Below are 21,195 nucleotides of genomic sequence, written 5' to 3' on the forward strand. Positions count from 1 at the left end.
CACTGCAAACTCTAGTTTTCCCCCCTCTTCAGTGCTAGATCTAGGCAGGTGTGGAAATTCCTACGAGAGGATGCTCAAGTTGGGACCTGAACCATCAAATATTCTTAAATTCTCAGGGAATCACAGTGATTTTCTCTGTCCAGCTTCAGCAGGTGCTCTGGCTCTGAGGCAGACTACCTAACTGCATAATCAGGAAGGAACAAGACACCTACAAAATAAAGAAGCAGATGCTCTTCTTCAACTAGACACTTCCTTAAAGAAGTGAGCAAGCTTCTGGAAGCATTCCCGTGCTCTGGGGGGATTTTGGCAGTACTAAACTCCTCCTGCAGAGCATCGCCAGTAAGACAAAGGAGTAAAATGAGCAAAAAATCAGATCTAGCCTGCAAATTATAATGCAGATCATATTTTTCCTGGAATTTCTACAACTCTATGTGTGCACACTCTAGTTTCTATATTTTACATGCAGTTCTCAATACTTACCTATACATAACCTGGTATCGAGAAATGCCTTGTGCTTTCCCACCCATCTTGGACAGCCACTCAGAATAGGTAGCATGAGGTCCCTTTTTGCTAGGGACAAAAAAGAAAAGCTGATGATTTCCCTATATTACCTTACCACTCTGTACTTGAACACCTGCAGGCTGTGTGCTGCTATGACCCATGAGATTTTTATGCACAGGAAAAGTCTGGTATCTGCAGCCTACATCAATCTTAGCCTTGCTCTGGAAATGAAGTTTACGCAATCAGTGCATATGCTGATCCATCCATCTCATTCCCCCTAGCTTTGAATGCACTTCAGCCATGTTTGTCAGAAGATTAGAATCCTCAAAGGTGTTAACTTGTCAATAGGCACTGTGAAAATTAGATACTGTGTTGACAAGAAAGACTCAGAATAATTTCTCCAGGCAAGGAAAGATATTTTCAACAGTCTTGCATCCATCTGGGAGGCATTATGCAGCCTATCACAGGAGTAGGTATGTAACCAATGCTGCTGTTTGTCCATGGGAATGCAGGAAGGCAGTCCTCAGTGTGTACAAGAGGGGAGGAATGGGAGCTTATTGAAGAATTTGATCTTTTTTTTTCCCCCATCTTAACTAAATATACTAGACATTAAACTCCTTTTCCAGAGAGAAAGCAACTTAGCAGAGCACCTGCCTTCCCTTCCAAAGCATGTTCTGAGATATAGAGATCCTTTCCATGTAAGTATTTATCATTTATAGACTGCAGAGACCATCACTTTGGGATGAAGAAAAGGATGTCAAAACTTCAGGAAGGTATGCCCCATACCCCAACAAAAATAGTGCCAGCAAGGATTTAATCAGAATTTTCCTTTGTGAGTGCTATCATTCAACCATAGCTCAAGATAAAGTGTGGGTAAGTATTTAAAGCCTATATACAACAATAAAGCTATTTTGGAGGGGGATAAATAATCAACTGTTTTTAGAAAGACACTCATCTTCTACATTTAGTATATCAGAAATTTTCTCCCTTCATGAGGTGGTTCCCTGTGAGGAGTCCCCCACTTTTCCAGTCAATGAACTGAGACTAACGTAATACCGCTGCTCTTCACAAAAGTGAAGCAGACTGCAGTAATACTGCAGTAATGCAGGAACTGTAACAGTTCCTGAACTGCTCACAAATTCAGTAATTATAGAAATAAAGACTCTCTGTAGTTGAACCTCCATGCTGGCGGCTACTCCAACCGGCACCATAACCAAGAGGACTTGTAAAAATAAATGGTGACAGCAACGCTCCGACAAATCCAAACAGAGATTATGCACCAAGAACAACATTGGTAAATAAAACTACATGTCTAAATTCCAGCACAGAAAGAGACTGAAATGATAGAATTAAATCAATTTTACAATTATTAGTCCTCCAATTACAATCAAGAGAAAGCTAACTTATTCAAACCCAGCATTTTTATAAAGTCAGACTGTTCTTTTACAGGTGTGTTTTATGCATCTGCTGACAATTTCCTCTGTCACTGACTCACTGCTGAACCTAGGACCTGAATAGCTCTGTCTCTGCTCTGCTCCTCTTCCCTCTGCTCAGCTCCCCGCCTCACTGACCTACGTCCATTTCCTGCCTGATCAAATCAAGAGATCAAAATCCTTTGCTTGTAAAATCAATGTACTGATAAGGAAATTGTGATGATAGTGACGTCACAAGTGATTATAATTATAAGCCTCTTGTTTAAACAACCTGGGTGGAGGATATTCCAGGTACAATGGTACTCATTAAACAAACAGTTGCTAATTACTAATTTGGGTCAGGAAGTACAAACTGCCTCCTCACTTACAGGTGCTTTTATTTCATTCTTATTAAAAAATAAAATGCTGCCTCAAGATTGTCCATATCAAAAGCCCATTAGTAGTGGACTCTAATAGAGAAGATAGCTAAACAAGCATCACCTGTTATAGCTGATGCTTTCCTCTTCAGACATGCTATTCTTAAGAAATTCTTTTAAAGTACAAGTATTTTCCAGCCACTTGATGAGCCCCAGTCTGGAAAAAAATTATTCAGAGATGTGAACTTCAGAGGAACACCACAAACAGGAAGCAACACATTCTAGTGCCTGCTAAAAGAAGGTTGATATTCAAATATACTCTGAAAGTTTCCAGACAAAGCAACTTCAATGTTCTGTAAAAGCAAAATAAATAACAATAAAAAAGGGAAGACACAAAACACCAGAACCAGAATCTCACACACAGAAATCTTACTTTCCAACATCCCAAAAGTAACAGATGTTAACACAAGGACTTCTGTCCCTTCAAAAAGAAATGCCTACCTTGTTGTCATGGGGATGACCTGGTAAGTTTTTAACTGCATATTCCTTTGGCTACATGTAGCATCTTGGGAAAGGATAATGTTCATTACATCAAACAGCTGCTCAATACGTTGGTCTTGTCGCAGGTCTTCACCACCTTTGACAAGAAAAGGATACTCCTGCTCATCGCTACCGCGGATTGTTATGCGTTTTGGCTTCCTCAAGGATTCCATTACACTTATCTTGGAAAAAGACAGGAAAAAGCAAAATATTTGTGACAGAAGACTCAGCCTTACAGGATTATCACTGAGACTAAGCATATCCATCATTCCTGGATGGCATAATCAAGTTGCTCAGTTATTACTAGAAAAACAAATGCCCACTTGCAGACTTTCCCTTATGTGCTGCAAGATGTGTACACAATCAGCAGCCTTGCTACTGTCAAATTCTTCACATGGAATATGGACATAAATTTATACCATAAAGGATTTTGACTCAAACTTAAAATCATACCCGTTCATCAAATCCAGAGATTTTTGCATGGTACTCTGGCATTGGCTTCCCTTTTCCATCATATTGACCTGAAGTGGTAGTAGAAAAAAGTAAAAGAAAAAAGGTTACATAGACTTACTTTTTTAAGTGTATTTAAGAACAGAACACACTTTCAAATATTTTGTCCAATTGGTAGGATATATAGCTATGAAGAAAATATTTTAAAATGCATTAAAATCCATCATATACATAATAGGATTTAATCTAATATTCTTTCATTGTTAAACTGCTAGAATTGCATGGTTAATGGTTTCAAAGGACGCATTGTTTCTGAAACAGATTTAAACGTACATTAGATTTATATATCAGATTTCCTTGAGTCTTTAAAAACTACTTAGGCAAGAAATATAATTTTAGAAACAATTCTAAAAATCAGGACTACAGCTTAAGAACAGAATTAAGAGATGATGAATGAACAGTTATTTCATGTGAAATCTTCCTCTGCGTAAGGCCAGAAAAAAGGACAATATGACCAACATAAGGAGTAGAGTTCAAGAGTAGCAACTTTCTTGTAAAGGCCAGTTCACCATTGACACTAACGAGGAACTTACCAGGAACTTCTAGTTCATTCCTCAAGAACTCGGCTTTGAATTCACTCATCCACGGTGAACATTCTTTCAGGTTTCCAGGTTCTTTATGGTTCTTGTTCATTTTTGAGAGAAGAGATGTTGTAATTGCATCAAAGTCACCAATCTTCATATCCAACAGTACTGAGCCACCTTTTCCAAAATGATGGTCAAAGTCCTTTGCAAAAGCCTGAGGTTCATTTATAGAAAGGAACTGCATTAACACCAAACGCAGACTGCCTTTGTTCTCATGCCTGACAGGTCCTTGCTGTATGGCTCAACCTACAGCTGCTCTGTTCCTTCTGCTCCCAGCCAAAAGTGGCACATCCTGCCAATTCTTATTCCCATACTCTTTAAGTGTAAAGTCATTATCATCAGAGACCCAGCTTATCTTGCAGCAACATATTCAAGGAGCTAGTATGCCCCTAAACTCCTAATTGCCCTTTCTGCTGCTCTAGCACCTTACCTCCTTTCAACTCCACCTTACTCTCATCCTCCACCTTCCCTGCTCATGGAAAAAGAATCTCCCTAGTGACACTTGGTAAGTTTATCTAATGCTAATGTGCCATAAGAATGGCCATACGGGAGAAACTTGGATCCACCTAGCCCTGGTCATGGCCTATGCACATACTATACAAGCATACAGCCCTGATTCTACATGATTATCACTCTCCTGGCCTCCAGCAATTTGCAGCTCAGAGATTTCTGGACCCAAAAGTGTGCATTTCTATGTAAAAACTCTCAGTGCATTTCCTTGAGCCCCATGCTATTTTCTACTTTTGAAAAGTCATTTCTGTAATTCTTCATAGTCTTAACTCTTCTGAATAACTTACCCTAAATAACTTAGTATAAGCAGCAAAATTGAGTAGCATAACATAGCAAAACACCCTAAGATGCTCATGTATCCTTGGCAGCAGGGAAAACAAAAACCCAGGGCCAGATTCCTGTGCATGTTTCTGGATGGTCAGAGAGGCCTAGGCCCTGACAACCTGGCAGTGTGCAGGAAGGGGAAGGCAGAAGCTGAGTTAAGAGGGAACATTTAGTCCTGAAGGGCAGTCAGAGGTTGAACTATAGTAAGTCCATAGCTTCTAGCAAAGAAATCCCAGTCCAGTACTAACAACTTGATCTTTTGTCTCATCAAGTCCTGCAACACTTGTAAAAGCTGTAATCTGGCTTCCTCTTTTGACTTTCAGGTGCCTTCTAGAAAAGCACACGATGCCAACATGACTCAGTAATCACACATACCTGAATAAACCTTTTCCTCAGCAATCCAAGGCCAGGAGCATCTGAATTTCCCAAACTCTTGTACATTCCTTCGTACATTTCCTTAAGCTTATTTTTATTTCTCTGAGCTTTTACCAACTCGTTTTTAACATCCTCAACCCAATCCTGCAAACAGAAAGAAAGAGATGAGTACTGAGAAAAAAGTTTGCTGACCCTTGCTCTTTGGTAACCTGCTCAGATTGTATTTCCTTATTTACAAATAGCTAATTAGTGTGTCTTGATAATCAGAAGAGCAATCAAAAGGCTATGGAAATACTTCCCTTCACCCTGGAAGGCAAAAGCTGAAAAGGGCTAGCACAAAATAGCCAGCTGGCACAAGGGAGGGAGACTACACCAGTGAAAGCTGCTGATAGCACCCTGCCAAAGGGTAATGAAAGTGAAGGGAGGGAGGGGGAAAAAGCCAAATACATTTTACCTTAAAAATCATTATGGGATTAGAGAGCTGTTCCAGGGAGCGAACAAAATCTTGAACTGTTCCTCCTCTGTCCAACTTATTCCTGATTCTTTAAGAGAAAAAAGCGCATCACAATTCAACAGAGCTACCATCACCACTTAGCATGCAGATAAGCAATGATCCAGACTGTTTGCCATATTCAAGAATCTGGTAAAATAATCGAAGGATAGGTAGGCAGGACTCCCTAAGAATTCTCTCTGGGACTGCACGATTGCTAATATATTGACTGTCCTTACCATGCAGCTCCCAGTTTCTTAATTAAGTGCTCCACTATGAAAACTGGAGCTTGCTGGTGAAGTGGAAAACGTCCTTGTAACATAAATAGGCATTAACCAGACTATACATCCTGTCACAACAGTTATTCAAGGGCGATACTTTGTGAAGCACAAGACTTTATCTTCTTACCTGAAGCAAAGAAATCCAGCAAATGTATGAGAGAGTAAAAAAAAAAAAAAGGCAGAAAGACCACTAAAATTGTATTAGTGGTTCTACAGCACTGCGTGGTAGAAGTTAACTTTTGCCTGCGGATTAACTCAGGTTTTATCGCATGGCAAAATGGGCAGGGGATGGCTTGTACAGGAAGGTGCATGCTACACACTGAAGAAGCAGAGAAGAACACAAAAGAGCTATCAGTCAAGATAACATGCATCCATTTCACTGGCCCTGTCTTAAGTCTGGTAGGAGCATCTACCTTATTTAAACATTTCTGCTTTCTTTTGGCATTAGAAAGATCGTAAATGTCTAAGCAAGCTTAATCTTCACCTCTGATGGATACTGACTCACGCTGCTGTGAAGTCTGCTACAGAAAGAGCCTAATCATGACCAGATTTCCCTTCTACCTCAGAAGAGCAGGAGAAAAAAGAAGAAACTTTGACCACCACAGAATTACAAAGAGAAAGGGGTTGCCTCTTTGTGGTCTTTTTGTTTTATCTTGGAAAAACTTCCCACAGCCTGTGGACTGTATGTACTCAGTACTTCAGCATGTATTAAGGCCACCAGCCTGAGTATGTCTAATACTAAGACTTACGTATTGTTTTTCCCTGGGCCGTTAAATGAAAACACAGTGTGCATGGGACTACCTGCTCATGCTCATGATCCTCATGCTCACCCAAGAGAAAAGTTTGTTTAGGAAAAATAAATCAACCTCTTCACTCCTGAATAAAAACCATACAAAACAGCTCCTCTGATTGCAAATTCACCTTTCTACAAATTCCTTGTTCTTCCAACCAGTTGCAGTATCTTTGAAACAGTAACTTTCACTGCTGATCATGAAAGGGTAGATGATTGCCTGGGGATAGGTATCTGCAATCTCTTCAACAGTATGTTGTACGGCTACTGCTTCATCCTTGTCAAGTAGTGCCATCATCTGGCTAATCCAACCAATGAACTGCCAACAGGGAACCGAAGAAAGCTGCAAAAACAAGACACTGCTTTCAACTGTGATCCTCCTGGAAAATATAAAACGTAGCAAGCAAACAAAACTGCTCTGTGCCCAGCCTGTCAGACAGAAACACATGAAAAGGAAACAGAGAATGTCAACTAAGCTGCACAAACCAGCCCCCAGTGAAGCAGAGATTTCATTATTATTACTACTACTACTACCAGTATCACCACCCACTGCTGCTGCTGCTGAATAGGTTTTCCATTATGAAGACTTGCAGCTTGTTCTTCAAGATGAGGCTTTACACTCAAACTTGTGGCTTTCCTGTCTGGGTTCAATATAGCAATTTTTGATCACCATATACAAACAACTCAAAAATCTGAAGGGATAGTTCAAACGCTATTGGGTTGAAGTCTTGGTTTGAGTAAAAAAAGGCAGGCAGGGGAACATTGGAACTTCTACCACTGTTTTGTCCTTCCTTCAACTTTCAAAAGGTTTCGGTTTGCTGACAGATACTAATTTCAGTAAAGCACACCTCCCAGTATATTTCATGCTCACTCCCCTTCAAAAACCGTATCACTTTTGAAAGGACTATTACAATATATTTTCTTGTGATAGCCAGAGGCCAGACTCACAAATCCTTTCCTCCTGTCTTACCCCTTCCTACCTTTCTAATAGAGTTTAAAATCAGATTGTCAGTATTTATCTCACAGAAAGACGGAGGAGTGGACAAAGAACTGCCTGCTGAACCCCTTTTCGGAGTGAGATCGGTCAACTGGATCAGGTGTCAAGTTCTGTTTGAACCAGAAGAGTTTCACTGTGGCCACACCACGCACACCTCAGCCATTTTTGCTATTTCCTCAGTTTCTGGGGATAACTAAGCCATGTTTCTGTCTTGAGTTCTTCCTCTGACAGTGTCTGGCACTCTGCGAACACCAGCACAATAACACGGGCTTGAAAAGGCAGGCAGACTGAGGCAGATACAGGCATGAGTCACAGACATCTCAGCTTATCTGTCCTATGACAGCAGGGAAGGTAAGCATGGCTCACAGTATCCTGCGGTCGAATGGCAAGGGAAGGATGGGCAGCAGAAGGGAGGAAGTGGGAAATACAAAGGAGGAAGAAGCTGTAGTGACTTCTGAAGTAAGAGGTGGGAGATGTGGAAAGTGAGTCTGGAAATGCTGCTGCCTCCCTGCATACAGGAAACAGCCCACGGAAATAAGATTACGATCCACACCCTAACACTAACCACCTTTATCAGACCACTTAGGTTGCTCTGAAGGAAAAAAACCCAACAAACTCACAACGTGGTTTTTCTCCAGCAGTTCTCAAACTAATGTTTGGAAATGAAAAGAAAAAAGTTCCTGTCCACATGAATTAGACTCAGCAAGTTAGAGAAAAGACAAGGAACAAGGATGGGATAAAATTTATCTGATTTACCTGAAGCAAAACTTACCAGTCTAACCTCTCTATCCATCCAACCTCCACCCCTTTTAAATCTGATTTATAGCAATATTCGCTGCCAGAAAAATGGAAGCAACTAACCTCTCGTGTCACTAGACCCAATGTCTCTGCTGGGTATCTTTCAATTATTTGCAGCAGTCTAGGAAATCTCAGCCTGGCTTCTCTGGAGTTCAGTTTTAAAGCTTTTATCATTTTGTCCACCACAATAGCTGGGAATAGCTGTAGATCTGCAGTGTTAATTTCTGCCAAGAGACATTAAACAAGAATTATCAGAAACACCATCACTTGTCTTTGATCATCTGGAACATTCATCTTTACAATTCAGAATTTTCAGTGTATATCGTATTTTTACTTTGTTCTCCTTCCCATCTGTTTAAACTGCACGCATCTGCAACACATGTACTTAGGAACTGCAAGGATTATCTTTATCAGGAAGCTGCATCATTCCTGGTATCTTGCTGGCTTTAAATACAGCACTGCTGTGGTCTGGGAAGGAATAAGGGAAACATCTGCTGGGTATGATACATTTGTAACAAGTGAGAGGGAGACTAGGAGTGATTCACTAGTACTAAAGCTATCACTAATAGTGTTGGGGGGGGAAGGGAATATAAAAACTGACTAACTGGAGGACAAACTGTTCCATTTAAATTCAAGATGCGTGGCTCAGGGACATCTCCTGGCTATCACAAAAAGTCACGTATCATAGATAAATCCACCTCACATGCTTAGGAGAAATCCTGACTCACCAAGTGAGTTTTCTTCTTCCTTACGCAGATGCTGGTCACAGAAACCAACCAAGGTCATATAAGCATCAATAACTCCTGTCACATCTACACGTTCCATGGAGTGGGACTGCACCTCTTCTTCGGACTTCCTTGCAGCACTGCTGAAACACTGAAAAGCCTTTCTGTTCAGGCCTGTCAATACCTGAAATTCAACCATAAGAGGGAAAGAAAAAAGACATGTTAGCAAGTAGTATTCAACAATTCTTTCTGAAACCAGAGCTTGCTTGCAAATCTTGACTGGGTAAAACTTTAACTGTATTACATGTTTTGAGCAGCTAATACAAAGGAAAAGAAAAACAGGGACATTACATCAAGCAGTGATTTCCAGACTTTCCAGTGGGAAAATATAAAATACACTTTTAACTTACATTAGACTTTGGACATGCTATGTGTAATTTTTATAACTGCAAAGAAAGTTACTAGAGGTTTTGCAAACAGTTAACAGAAAACATAATAAAAAATGTTATTTTTTTCCTATTAAGACATTGTATCTACAACATCTGCATTAACAGTTAGAATTTGTGTTAAAAAAAATAAGAAATCATGCATCAAGCTATTTAAAATCTGATGTCTTTTTCCCTACTGCAAACATTGTCATACTGATCATATGTTTCTAATGCAGCTGACGCAATGAAGGACTTGACAAGATCCTTTACAACTGAATGTTCATAAATCAAGTACATATGTTCTCATATTCCCAACAAGATTACCAACCTCAGACATTGTGGATATTGTAGTTATTAAATAATATATAAAATTGCTGCAGAACAAGCTGGAACAACTGCAAAATGCTGTAAATAAAATTAAATAGTTTGAATTTCAGGTAGGAGGAGGGAAACTACCAGGGTCAGAGTACTGCTTAATACTAAGCTAAAATAAGGCTAAGGTTCTTTAGTCTTATAGAAATATCTGGTATCCCAATCTGACCCAGAAGACCTTTTATGCTCATCTTTTAGATTTCCTTAAGAAAATTCTGTTAATAATTTGCTAATAAATGAAGCTTAAGCTTTTGTTTGAGTTTCTTTACACCTGAAAACCTAAAATCTTTCTTGCAGGAACCTCTTCTTCATCTGCTTTTCTTTAACTACCACAAAAACACAAATTAAGAATAATTTTTTCCTGTTTTATACTCATATAGTTTGTATCTAAGGGTCTTCATTGTGGCTTTAGCAATTAATAGAAATAAGTCAACAGTGGTATTTCAAATTCTTACTCAACTAATTTGAGAGACAAGAAGTCAGTGCTGGGACAACACATATGATTTCAGATGCAGCACGGACTGTCACTGTGTTCTTCAAATGTGCACCTCCCCAAAACAGGCAAAGATGACCTGCATATGCTCTGTTTTAAAACCCTCTATCACTAAAATTGCTTAGGTAAAATTAGTGTATTAATATTGTTATCAGTATTATAAAGATCCTAGTAAGAGTCTGACAGCATGAGGAAGCTCAGAAATGCTCAACTGAAATAAAGGCATTTTTTGAGGATCATCTTGCCAAGCTTTGTCTTGCCACTCTGCATGCAGGTGCTACGACTAGGTTTTTCCCCTCCACACAAACTGCAGGAACAGAGAAACACGTAAGTCTCTCAATTAAAAAAAGCTACAGTGGTGCAGAACTTCAGTAGAGCAAAATGTAGACAAAACAGCAATTACAGCTTCCCCCCCCTCCCTCTTCCCTAGCTGGTGTTCCTGGATAAATCACTGCTAACAGCAGTGTGTATCTATCCATATCTATCAGTACCTACTGAAGCAGTGATTATAATACTCAAATACCTAAAAAGCTTTTTCCCTCTCATATACCTTTTCAGGACGCTCACAACTTTCCTCTGACAGGGCTGATATTTTTCCAGCCTTTTCTTTCTCAATTTGCTCCAGGCATCTTGGGTCCTGACTAAGAGCATTTGCCATGATGTGGTATGTAGTACCCAGAAGAAGATTTTGGTTTCGGAAGGCCATTATGTTCTTGCAAAGATAGTCCGATTTGGTATCTTCTATTGGAATTCAAAAACAAAGCTGGTAATTTGACAACAAAGTAGCTTTGTATAATAAACAATGTGAAGCAAGGAGAAGGTCGTTACCAAGCAGGGAGATGGTTTTTAACACTGAGAGTACGCGTTCAGGACAACTCTGGTTCCGGCTGCAACTATGTGTAAAGCGGCAAAAGGCATAATTCCACCTCACCAGCCAGTCTTCCCTTGTTTTGGCTTCTTTGCGTAGGTCTTTCAGAAGCTTCTTGGCAACCGAGAGGCTGTTCTGTATTCAGATTAAGACAAAATTTTCACATAATGTACCTGAAGAGGAAATAAAACCTTTCTGCAACAAAATTAAGGATGAGACGATTTAGGTGCGACAAGCAAAGGTGTAAGATGAAAAGAGGTCCGTTGCTTGCCGAGTCTCATTCAAAATCAGATCTGTGCTAATGGAGCAATTTGAGAAGAAAATGAGAAGAACAGAGGGACAAACTGAGGAAATGAAAATAATTCTATCTGCATGACTAAACAGGCATTAACTGTTCTGCAGTACAAACACATACTGGGAATGTAACTTGGTTTATAATACCATCAAGTAAATCACTTTGTGTTTTGATGAAAAGTTTCATGTAAATAACGTTAAAGGAAATCTTATTTTTCATTACTCCTTTAAGAGTCACTCAACACGGCTATAACATTATATTTGGTTATTACAGTGCTTAAAATAAAGTCTTGTCAGTGACTGCAGATTTCTGCAGCATTTCAGACAAGGGAAACCTTGACTTCAATATTGTTCATCTTGTCTCAAGCTTGAAACACCGAAGGCCCACCATCAAAGAAGGTTATGTTTCAGTTATTTTAACAGCCAAATCCAAACCCAAGTCACTCAGCTTGAGTACTTTAGGTATGTGTTAAACTAACAGCATTAAAAAAACCATAAAAAATACTATCATAAAATTCTTCATCATTGCTAACTAAATTCCACTGATTCAATCTGAATTTGTTTTCTTGTACAAAAGAGATTATTTGTAAATGACAAGTGTAATGTTTGGTTGCAAGCATCCCTTCCATTAAGACTGAAGCATTTAAAATACTTTATTTATCTGGCCTTTAGAGTGCCAGAAACCATCTGCGGATCAAAGGGGTCTTCAGGCACATTTCCAGTAATGACACATTATTGACAAGTTTGTAACTAACATTTATCCATTTCTTTTCTTTCACTGTGGAACTGACTTTCTTGAGTTTTCAAAATGCTCTGGGCAGCAGGGTCAAAGAGACAAGGTCTGCTCTGGCAAAAAGGTGCCCAACACCACCTAAGAGGCTTTCCCAGCTATAGTTTCTACATATTTTCTCAAAAAAACAGGAAGCTTCCAGACAGTACAATCACCTGTTTCCTGGCACTTTCTATCATCTTCATTTTCATGTTAAATTTGCAGCTTTTAATCATTGAGTAAATGTCTTCACCCTGTTGATCCACTTCCATTTGCTCCCCAGCACCATATTCTTCATCCACCTCCATACTATCATTGGCCTGATCACAGAGAAGTTTCTCCTGCAGTTTGTCAAGAAAGAAACACCTGCACAATGACAACAGGAGTACAAATCACCCTGGTATGCATCCAAGCGAATGAACATTCAAAAGAATTGATCTACCTGACCGTAAACAAAGCTAACAAAAACCAGGAAGCTATAGCAATCACCTTTGGCAAAGGCTAAACATAGTCCTCAGAGTCTGGAAAGTTATAACAGAGCCAGGTTGACCCCAAGAGCATTCTAGGATCTTGAATTGGCATGATTAAGTATTAGAAAATGTCCATAACAGAGTGGAATTTTTTCTTAGGTTGTTCTTTTAAAATCATAGCTACAACCTCTCAGTTCACCAAGCCATAACTTGTCAGAAGTACAAACAGGAGTCTCAATTACATAGCATGGCAGGCTGTATTTTATGTCAACCTGCAATTCAAATGTGTATCACACCAACACATGTAAACATTGACATTTGTGTTGCAGAAAAGACCAGAGACTATAATCTACTTTTGAAAGGGAACTGCCATGAACCAATACTAAATCATCTTCATTCTACAATCAGTCCTATTTAATCTAATAGCATTTTCATTATGTAGACTGTTATTCAATGCAGAGGATAGCACTGTAGTCTGGAGTGGGGTTTGGAACATCATTTGGCACCAATCTAAGATGAGATAAAGGTTTTCTGAAAGCATATGTGTGTTTAAGACACTGACAACCCTTTAACTCATAAATGTTTTGAAACTTTGTAAAGGAGAAAGCCGTACTATGTATTTTGCCTAATATTTAACTGCAGTAAGTCATGCTTCCCTGATACTAAGAGATAATAAAATAAATTACAGAGCATGCTGGGTATCAGCAAAGCTGTTGAAGAAGCTGTCCTCCAGGAAAGGAGAAAGAATCTCAATCTGCACTTCAGGAATGGATTTGGATGATGACAGATACCATGGGGAGGACAGAAAACTTCAGACTCAAAAAAGCATTCCAGCTTCTTAGGAGCTAATCTCTGGAGAACCTTTGTTCTTTCTAGCAACAGTCACACAGCAGACATCTCTAATTACAGCACTGGTCATTAACTTTCCTATAAACACACGAAGCACTGATAGTGACAGGGCTGGGCTTATTTTGTACACTCCCTAGCTTTGGAACTGCCTGTAAAATAGGTTAGTATCTTTATTTATAACACACTGCCCTTTTTAGGTGGTGTTTCATTGAGCTAACTGTGGCTAATGTACTCAATTACAAGTGGGTGTTTTCAAGAGCTGCTGAAGTGGGCGAACTTGCACAGTGCATGTGCACTGATGCTACAGTGATACAAGAAAAACCCTAAACTAACAGTTATGTTTTACTATCAAAATATGATTTATTCTCTTGCCACTTCCCAACCTCCTTTTGCTTCTCACCACAAGTTAGTCATACAAAAAACAGATACACTGATAAAGCTACAACAATGGTTAAAAAAAGTCATACATTAGATTAACAGCAGCAGCATTACAAAAAAGCATCTTTCAGAACAAAACAGGCAGACAGAACTAAAACTAACCCAAGAATGTAATTTTACCGATTTGTAATGATATCATCCCAGATGTTCATAGGATCCATTTTAGCATCTGGATATCTGCTTGTCCAAATTCTGAGAAGTCTCTTAAGGGAAGCCTGTGAAGCTAAATTACCTAGAAATCAATCAAGAATACTTTAAATGCATCTAAATCCAAACAGCGTGAAGACAGACTAAACCAAACATAGTCTTGACATTCAAATCAGAAAACTGCAAGAAAACAACCCACTTGCATTTAATACACTACTTGGTAATCATATGCCTTTTGTTTACTGCTAAAGCACAGGAAATTCAATAAGGACATCAGTGTCAACTGTTATTGGGAATCACCACTTTATAGGTACTTTTCCGTATGGGAATATGTTGGAAGACAGCGGAAATGTAAACTGAATTTAATATATAATTCAGTTTATGATCATAAATTTGTATTTCATGCCTACCTCAAGAGCTATAACATATATACCACACCCATCTTTTATCTCTGCTAACTACTATTTGCCACAAAAGCGGCACAACAAAAAAAAATCTTAGTTTAAAACTATTACTTATACTTTTAAATGAGATACTTAACTCTTATCCCAATAGCTTGGCTAATAAAACTTTGCAATAGGACACAGAAGTATCTTCAAGCCTGCAGAACTGCAGCAGTTCTTACTGTCAATAGGACAACTGGAAGTAATTCCAGACTTATGCTCCTTCAAACAGGAGTTTGGTAATCCAGGTGTGGCAACAGCCATTCAAATTTTAGGAAACTGTGATTATTTAACAATGAAAGCTGATTAAGGGGAGGGGGGAAAATGAAACAAATGTTTACTTCTCCTGGTCATAAAATTGATGAAATCCTGTATTTCTGTCAAAGCTTGTACAGACTGCAGTTTGGTCATCCGACTTTGGTATAACAAAGTATCTATACTGGAATAGCTCTGAAAAGAAAGGGAGAGAATGGAAGATTTCACATACAGAATTTACAGCATGGTTCTACTCAGTGCTCTACATGCTATTTATGTGATGCTGCTTTATATTATGCCCTACAACTAAATCTTTTCCAAGTAATTTAATAGTCTGTAATCTGAAAGCAACTCTGCTTTGGACAAGCATAGAGGTATATTCTAGCTCCAGTTCCTACCCTAGGTTTTAGGGTAGTCCTACAGTCTAATAAAAATTTAGTAATGGATGGAAATTGTAACCTCTGAATGTAATACTCTTTTCAAGTTTGTTCTGGGGCCAGGAGGCTTCTGAAAAGAGGAATGAAAGAAAACTGCTATTAATCTGCACAATTACTTTGAAAAATGTCTAATAGATGAAATCATCAAAATGAAACAAATTAGAATGGGATGACACATTCCACTGGCTGGCTCGCCCCTCATCATTGCAAGCAGTGAATTGAAGTTTATACAAAAAAAAACCATATCAGAGATAGCAGAAACTGTTACCTGCATGAAGATCTGCATTCCATTGCTAATGTAATATTTAGCTCTGTCAAAATCATCTTGCAGGATGTAAAGGAGACTAAGCTCTTGGCTGTAATGCATTTCTATAATGGCTTTCTTCTGTTCTGTCTTCATTGCCTCATCAATAAAAGTTAACAAAGTCTGGTCATTTTCCCCACTGAGCAGTAACTTTAATTTACTGCGTATTATATAGGGCAAATACATCTCCTACAAGGTAAAAATATAGTCTTTACTTATAGGAATTGAGTATTAGATACCTTTTTTTTTTTATGTTATCGGGGACAGATCAGGTAAGTATTTGAACAGTATTCTTAAATGTATTTCTTCAGACAAATTTCAATTTATTGACAAATCACAGCAGCCTTGTCCCATAGGCTCCAGAAGTTGTTAGCAAATTCTACCAGTTTCAAATCCAGCGATTTGGTAACTCTTAAAACATGAAACAAATAGAAGTGATAAAACCAACAAAAACACTGCAAGAACACAAGCTGATCCTACACAATCAACCATAGACTCAAGGTAAAAACTAAACGTTGTAAAAACAGCAGAAGTTACTGCGTCAATTAGTGGTAGTTTCCACAGTAAAGTAATCCAAATAACAACTGATTTCCACCCACAATTACATTACCGTAGGACATTCTTGCAGAGATAAAAATAGTGTAGTATCAATAAAGTTATTTCTAAAAACCTGAAAAAATGGATCATTCCATGTTTTGCTCAGGTCTGGCGGTTTTTCACTATCAATATTAATGGTAGCACAATACTCCAGAGACTTCCAGTCTGTGAGGTGGTCATAGCATTCAAGAGATGCAAGTTCCCAGAAGTCCTTCTCCACTTCTGTTGGCTCTCCATCTTGCCAGTCTTCTTTAGAGAGTGCCTAGGGAATGAATTTGAGGGGGAGGAAAGTTCTCAGCTGGAATCTGACACTAGTTTCAATTCTAAGTCTCATAAAAATATCTACCCGTTTACCAGAATGTGTCAGCAACATTAAATGCAGAAAATCCAAGCTTATCAGTACTTACACAGAAATTCATTTCACATAGCCATCTTTATTAAACCTGCATTTTTAAAGAGCAAAGACTTTAAAAGAAGGTTAAAGAGATCCTTCTTCATTTTTACCCACTGTGTCCCAGATTTTCTTTGCCATGAACACTAGCAGTTGTTCATTTGGGGTGGCAGTGTGCACACGGTGTTTTACTTCTCTGTCTAGGTGATTGCAGATGTGAAGCTTTGTAACAAACAGTAAGTAGTATCATGCTTACTGCTCTATTGTGACTGCTTATCTGTTCTCATGCCTTTGCAGAGTGAACCACCAATCAAACAAAACACAAGAACATTCTAAACAACATGCTGCTCCCAAAATGTTTAATTTTGACTTACTAGTTTTAAGTCGCAAGAGATTTATGAAACAATAAAATCTTGCTGCCTTTTTACCTCATCATAGTATTTAGCTGCTTCAGCATAATCACTCCTTGCTTCTGCCAACAATGCCTTCTGTGTAATTTCCTTAGTCCCAATCTTACCACTGAAAATGCCACGAAGGACATCATAATCTCCAAGAGATCGGTAAAGCCTAACAAAATTGAAAAAGGAAATACTTTAATTGGTTGAACAGAAGTGTATCAATGCACACATAAGCCATTTAAAGAAATAATAATTCATTAGGCAGTAATACTACTGGCTTGTAATTAAAAAAATATATCTCTTATATTAAAGATCAGAAATATACATTTAAATAGAGAAACTTCATCTTGCAGGCAAATACCTGAACTGTGGAAACTCCTGCAGTTGAAAAGCTATGAACAATATGTTTTTCAGCAGTCTGATAGCATCATCAGGGTGCACAACTGTTAAGTCTAACTGCTCTAACTGAAAGATAGTAATTAGCTGACAAGAAATTAAAAGCATATCTAACTTTCAAAGAGGGAAAGACTAAAAAAGAAATCTCATAAGCCATAAAGACACAGGTCGTCACAAAGCAAACCTAAATGGGAGTAAATTATCTCAAACAAGAATTCACTTGGCAAGCTCAATCCATCTGATCACATCTGGGGGAAGCTCTGTCCTCCCGCGCATCCGCTTGGGTGGGGGCTCCTCCACAGGGGACAGAGCCATCAGGGCGTGCTCCAGAAGAAGGATGCCCGCCGGCTGCTGTAAACTTGCAAGGCAGCTCGTGCTCACGTTAGCTGAATCCAGTTCTAATAGCTCTCTGTGCCGGTAACTTATTTCCTATAAAATAAAACAAAACAAACCAACAAGCATCTACCTGGTCTGAAACTATGCTGAGTTACCTTTTAGAGATCATGTATTTGGTATCTTTTTTCTTACAGTGCAAACTTTGGAAATAAGCTGTTAAATCTCCAAGTCCCCAACTGGAATAATTTACTTCTGTGCTGTTGCTGCTTGGACAGAGAACCGTAGAGAATAACTCCTCTACTTCATCTGTCTTCAGGGCACAGGACAACTCTCTCAACTGAAACACATGAGCAGTGGGGGAGAGCGCATTTCACTTAACATACTGAGTGGTGCGTTTCTGCCATAAGCTGAAAAGCAAGATTAACCACAATGTCTACTCTGAGCCGGAGGCTTTCTTTCCACACACTTTCCCAGTTTTAGCATACCACTGTTTCCTTTTAGATTCATTTAGTATTGTGTTCATCTAGTTCTGCCTGATTTAAAGGCATGACAATATTCCTAACAGATCTTTACCATATTTAACATTAGTCCAAATACAGAATAACCTCATTTTCAGGGATAAACATTCTTCTTCACCTGAAGGTTCTTTTAAATAGTTCAATTACCCCAAATACAGGTAAATATATCAAGAAAGCAAGATATGAGTTTATTAAAGCCAATTTTTTTTTCCACTTAAGAACCAAAAGGAAAGCTGCAATAATAGCTTAACCAAACAGAGAGAAAAAAAGAAAATTTTTAACATTATAAAAATTAAACACTGCAAATTCTTTTTCATTACGAAAAACATCACCAAGTTTTAGGATAAAAATTAAAGTTTGATTCTTGCAACATGGTATGTTCAAAAATACTAAGTGGGGAAAAAACCCCTGCTATTTGGAAACTGCAACAAGAGACTGTGAGAACAACCAAGCTACACTTGGTTGATAAATGGCAGCCACCACAAACCCTGCAGAATAGGCATCTGGCATAAGCAAACTCATTACACAATCTGTATAGTTGAGACTCTCACACCAATAAATTTGTACTCAACAAAAAAAAAACAAACAGCTTCTTGTAGCTTCCTGAGCTACGGAGCTCAGGAAGGTGGTTCCTGATGAAGGGTTTAAGCACACAGTTCACCTGCTGTTCAGGCAATTTCAACTAGCAGCTGAAATAGCATGTGCACCAGACACTTCTATGTACAGGCACACATTCCTTGACTGCAGACTTTTAGGGGTTATGTCAGGGACACAGTGACAACTGCACAATCTAAAACCGTAAGAACAGCTTGGCTAAGGTAAGACCATAAGCCCTTTCTCAGGGACGCCTAGGAAAAAGTGTGAGAATTGTGTAAATGTAGTGGAATGTCCACAGAATGAATATAAAATCGCAATTTACAGACATCATCCCACATCAAATGAGATATCTATTTAGTGCATTTTTGTGACCATTAACTTATCTTTTGAAAGCAGAGGGACTGTTTCTTGCTCTGTATGCACTTTATTTGCACCATGTGTTTAAAGATTAGGATGAATGGCATCCAAACTGGCCTGACAGCTACGGTATTTATAAGGCAATACATGCTTTTCAGAGGCCAGGTATCACTATGGAGTCTATGTAAACTTTTGTGATGGAGTTAACTTCTTTCTCAGTATTTCATCTGGTTTTCAATCTGACCTGAAAGCCAATACCAGAGCCCCATATTAAATTTTAAGATTATACCTGTAGGCAAACCCAACTCTTTTTATCACCAAGTTACTCTCTTGATGGGACTTGAACCTGCCAAGGAGCCAAAAGTAGGAAGTGTTTCTGAAAAAAGCCCGTATTTCTCATACTGTTGGCATATAGGAAATAGAAGCTGTATTTCCAATGGCCAGGACACTAGGACAGCCTTTGTGAGCTGAATGATAGCCTTGGCATTGTGTGCCAAGACTCACCCTCTCCCTTGATCAACACAAACTCTAATCCCTGTTGGCGAAAAGACTTCCTCTCACTGTTATGCAGGATGCTAAATTACACAGGCTGAGGCTTGCCTTTGTGCTGCTGCTCTTTTGTTATTGAATGGGGATGGTAATGAGATGCTCTTATCACTCTTGACTAATGACATGTTTGACTAATTGTAACTTACCTATTGAGTCTTTTTTTTACGTTTATCCAGAAAAAAAAAAAAGAAAGTAGCTAACACAACAGTGTTATTAATAAGCTCTAACAGACAGCACAATTCAACACAAATAACATTACCAAGACAGAGAACCAACAAATGGAACGCCTAGAGGGAATATTAACAGATAGCTATTGTGAGATGCTGGCTCAAAAAAATACCAAGATAGGCCAGAAAAATCCCCATTGCATTTGACCTTTCATGCAGCTGCACAGAAAAAAAGTAAACAAGAAATTATATTTTCTCAGATGTGTAAATACAAGTACTAAGAAGCAAAGTCATTGTTTAAAAAGCTAGTCCAAACCAGACACTCCTCCTGTATTACAAATGACATCTACTGTCACAGACTATTTAGATTTCCATAACAGAAAGAAGACATCACCTGCCACTCAAAGATTATTTTGAGAGCTACAGATCAGATGCAACACAGTTGATGTGAAACGTTAAACATAATGAAAATGGGTATGTAACAGGTGCTTGGACAAGCACCCTGAAAACTGGGGTAAAACATGAAGTTCACAATCCGTTTCAATAGCACAGTATGTTCCCATAGCAGAAAGGCTTGTGTTTTCTTTCCAGTGAAACGGCTGTGGTGCACCCACTTGCCCTTTGGTGGGAGTGAATCCTTCCCTCCTTACTGAAAACCCGCAGACAACTACTTCAAGGGCCAAAGTTTCAAAAATAAGTAAGAGGCTAACAACAAACACTCTAACTGCTACTGATATCCTCAAGACATCAAAGTATTCCATCAGTAAGCACTTCCCAGAAACAGGGAGATAAGCACCACACCCACATATCCCTTTCAATTGTTCTTGTGCCTTTAATTTCAAATCAAGTCTCTTCTTGTTGCTGATGCAATTAGAACTTTAAAAGGTGACTCAAACTCTACAAATCAGAAATTGTAGAAGCCTTGGAAAATCACTTCAGAGGCATAAATTACCTTGTTCACCTTAACAAGAATCACTTGAAATATCCATTTGATTAACAATTCTCTTTCCACCTCCGTCTAAATTCCAATAACAGTATTTAACCTTCACAACCACTGGGTTTATCACACAGTCAAAGACATTATACTCAAGTTACTTTCATGCCATAT

At 38.7% G+C, this 21,195-nt stretch overlaps 1 protein-coding gene across 1 annotated transcript in view; it reads right to left on the bottom strand.

The window, feature by feature from the left end:
• PRKDC (protein kinase, DNA-activated, catalytic subunit) overlaps nt 1-21,195 on the bottom strand; it is an 81,865-nt gene that overhangs the window by 3,672 nt on the left and 56,998 nt on the right. Inside the window, exons 63-81 of the mRNA XM_057397750.1 lie at nt 17,784-17,992; nt 17,198-17,336; nt 16,452-16,640; nt 15,746-15,970; nt 15,127-15,235; nt 14,316-14,427; nt 12,615-12,804; nt 11,336-11,510; nt 11,058-11,248; nt 9,218-9,398; nt 8,553-8,713; nt 6,826-7,037; nt 5,588-5,675; nt 5,134-5,277; nt 3,874-4,078; nt 3,284-3,351; nt 2,792-3,012; nt 2,415-2,507; nt 481-570 (exon numbers count right to left, since the gene is read on the bottom strand). Coding sequence (XP_057253733.1) covers nt 481-570; nt 2,415-2,507; nt 2,792-3,012; nt 3,284-3,351; nt 3,874-4,078; nt 5,134-5,277; nt 5,588-5,675; nt 6,826-7,037; nt 8,553-8,713; nt 9,218-9,398; nt 11,058-11,248; nt 11,336-11,510; nt 12,615-12,804; nt 14,316-14,427; nt 15,127-15,235; nt 15,746-15,970; nt 16,452-16,640; nt 17,198-17,336; nt 17,784-17,992 — 3,002 coding nt within the window. The remainder of the gene's footprint in view (nt 1-480; nt 571-2,414; nt 2,508-2,791; nt 3,013-3,283; nt 3,352-3,873; nt 4,079-5,133; nt 5,278-5,587; nt 5,676-6,825; nt 7,038-8,552; nt 8,714-9,217; nt 9,399-11,057; nt 11,249-11,335; nt 11,511-12,614; nt 12,805-14,315; nt 14,428-15,126; nt 15,236-15,745; nt 15,971-16,451; nt 16,641-17,197; nt 17,337-17,783; nt 17,993-21,195) is intronic.

The sequence above is a fragment of the Pezoporus wallicus genome, unplaced genomic scaffold, assembly GCF_028554395.1.
Source record: "Pezoporus wallicus isolate ANWC-B61680 ecotype Strahan unplaced genomic scaffold, APGP_CSIRO_Pwel_v1 contig_227, whole genome shotgun sequence".
In the NCBI taxonomy this organism is placed as follows: Eukaryota; Metazoa; Chordata; class Aves; order Psittaciformes; family Psittacidae; genus Pezoporus; species Pezoporus wallicus.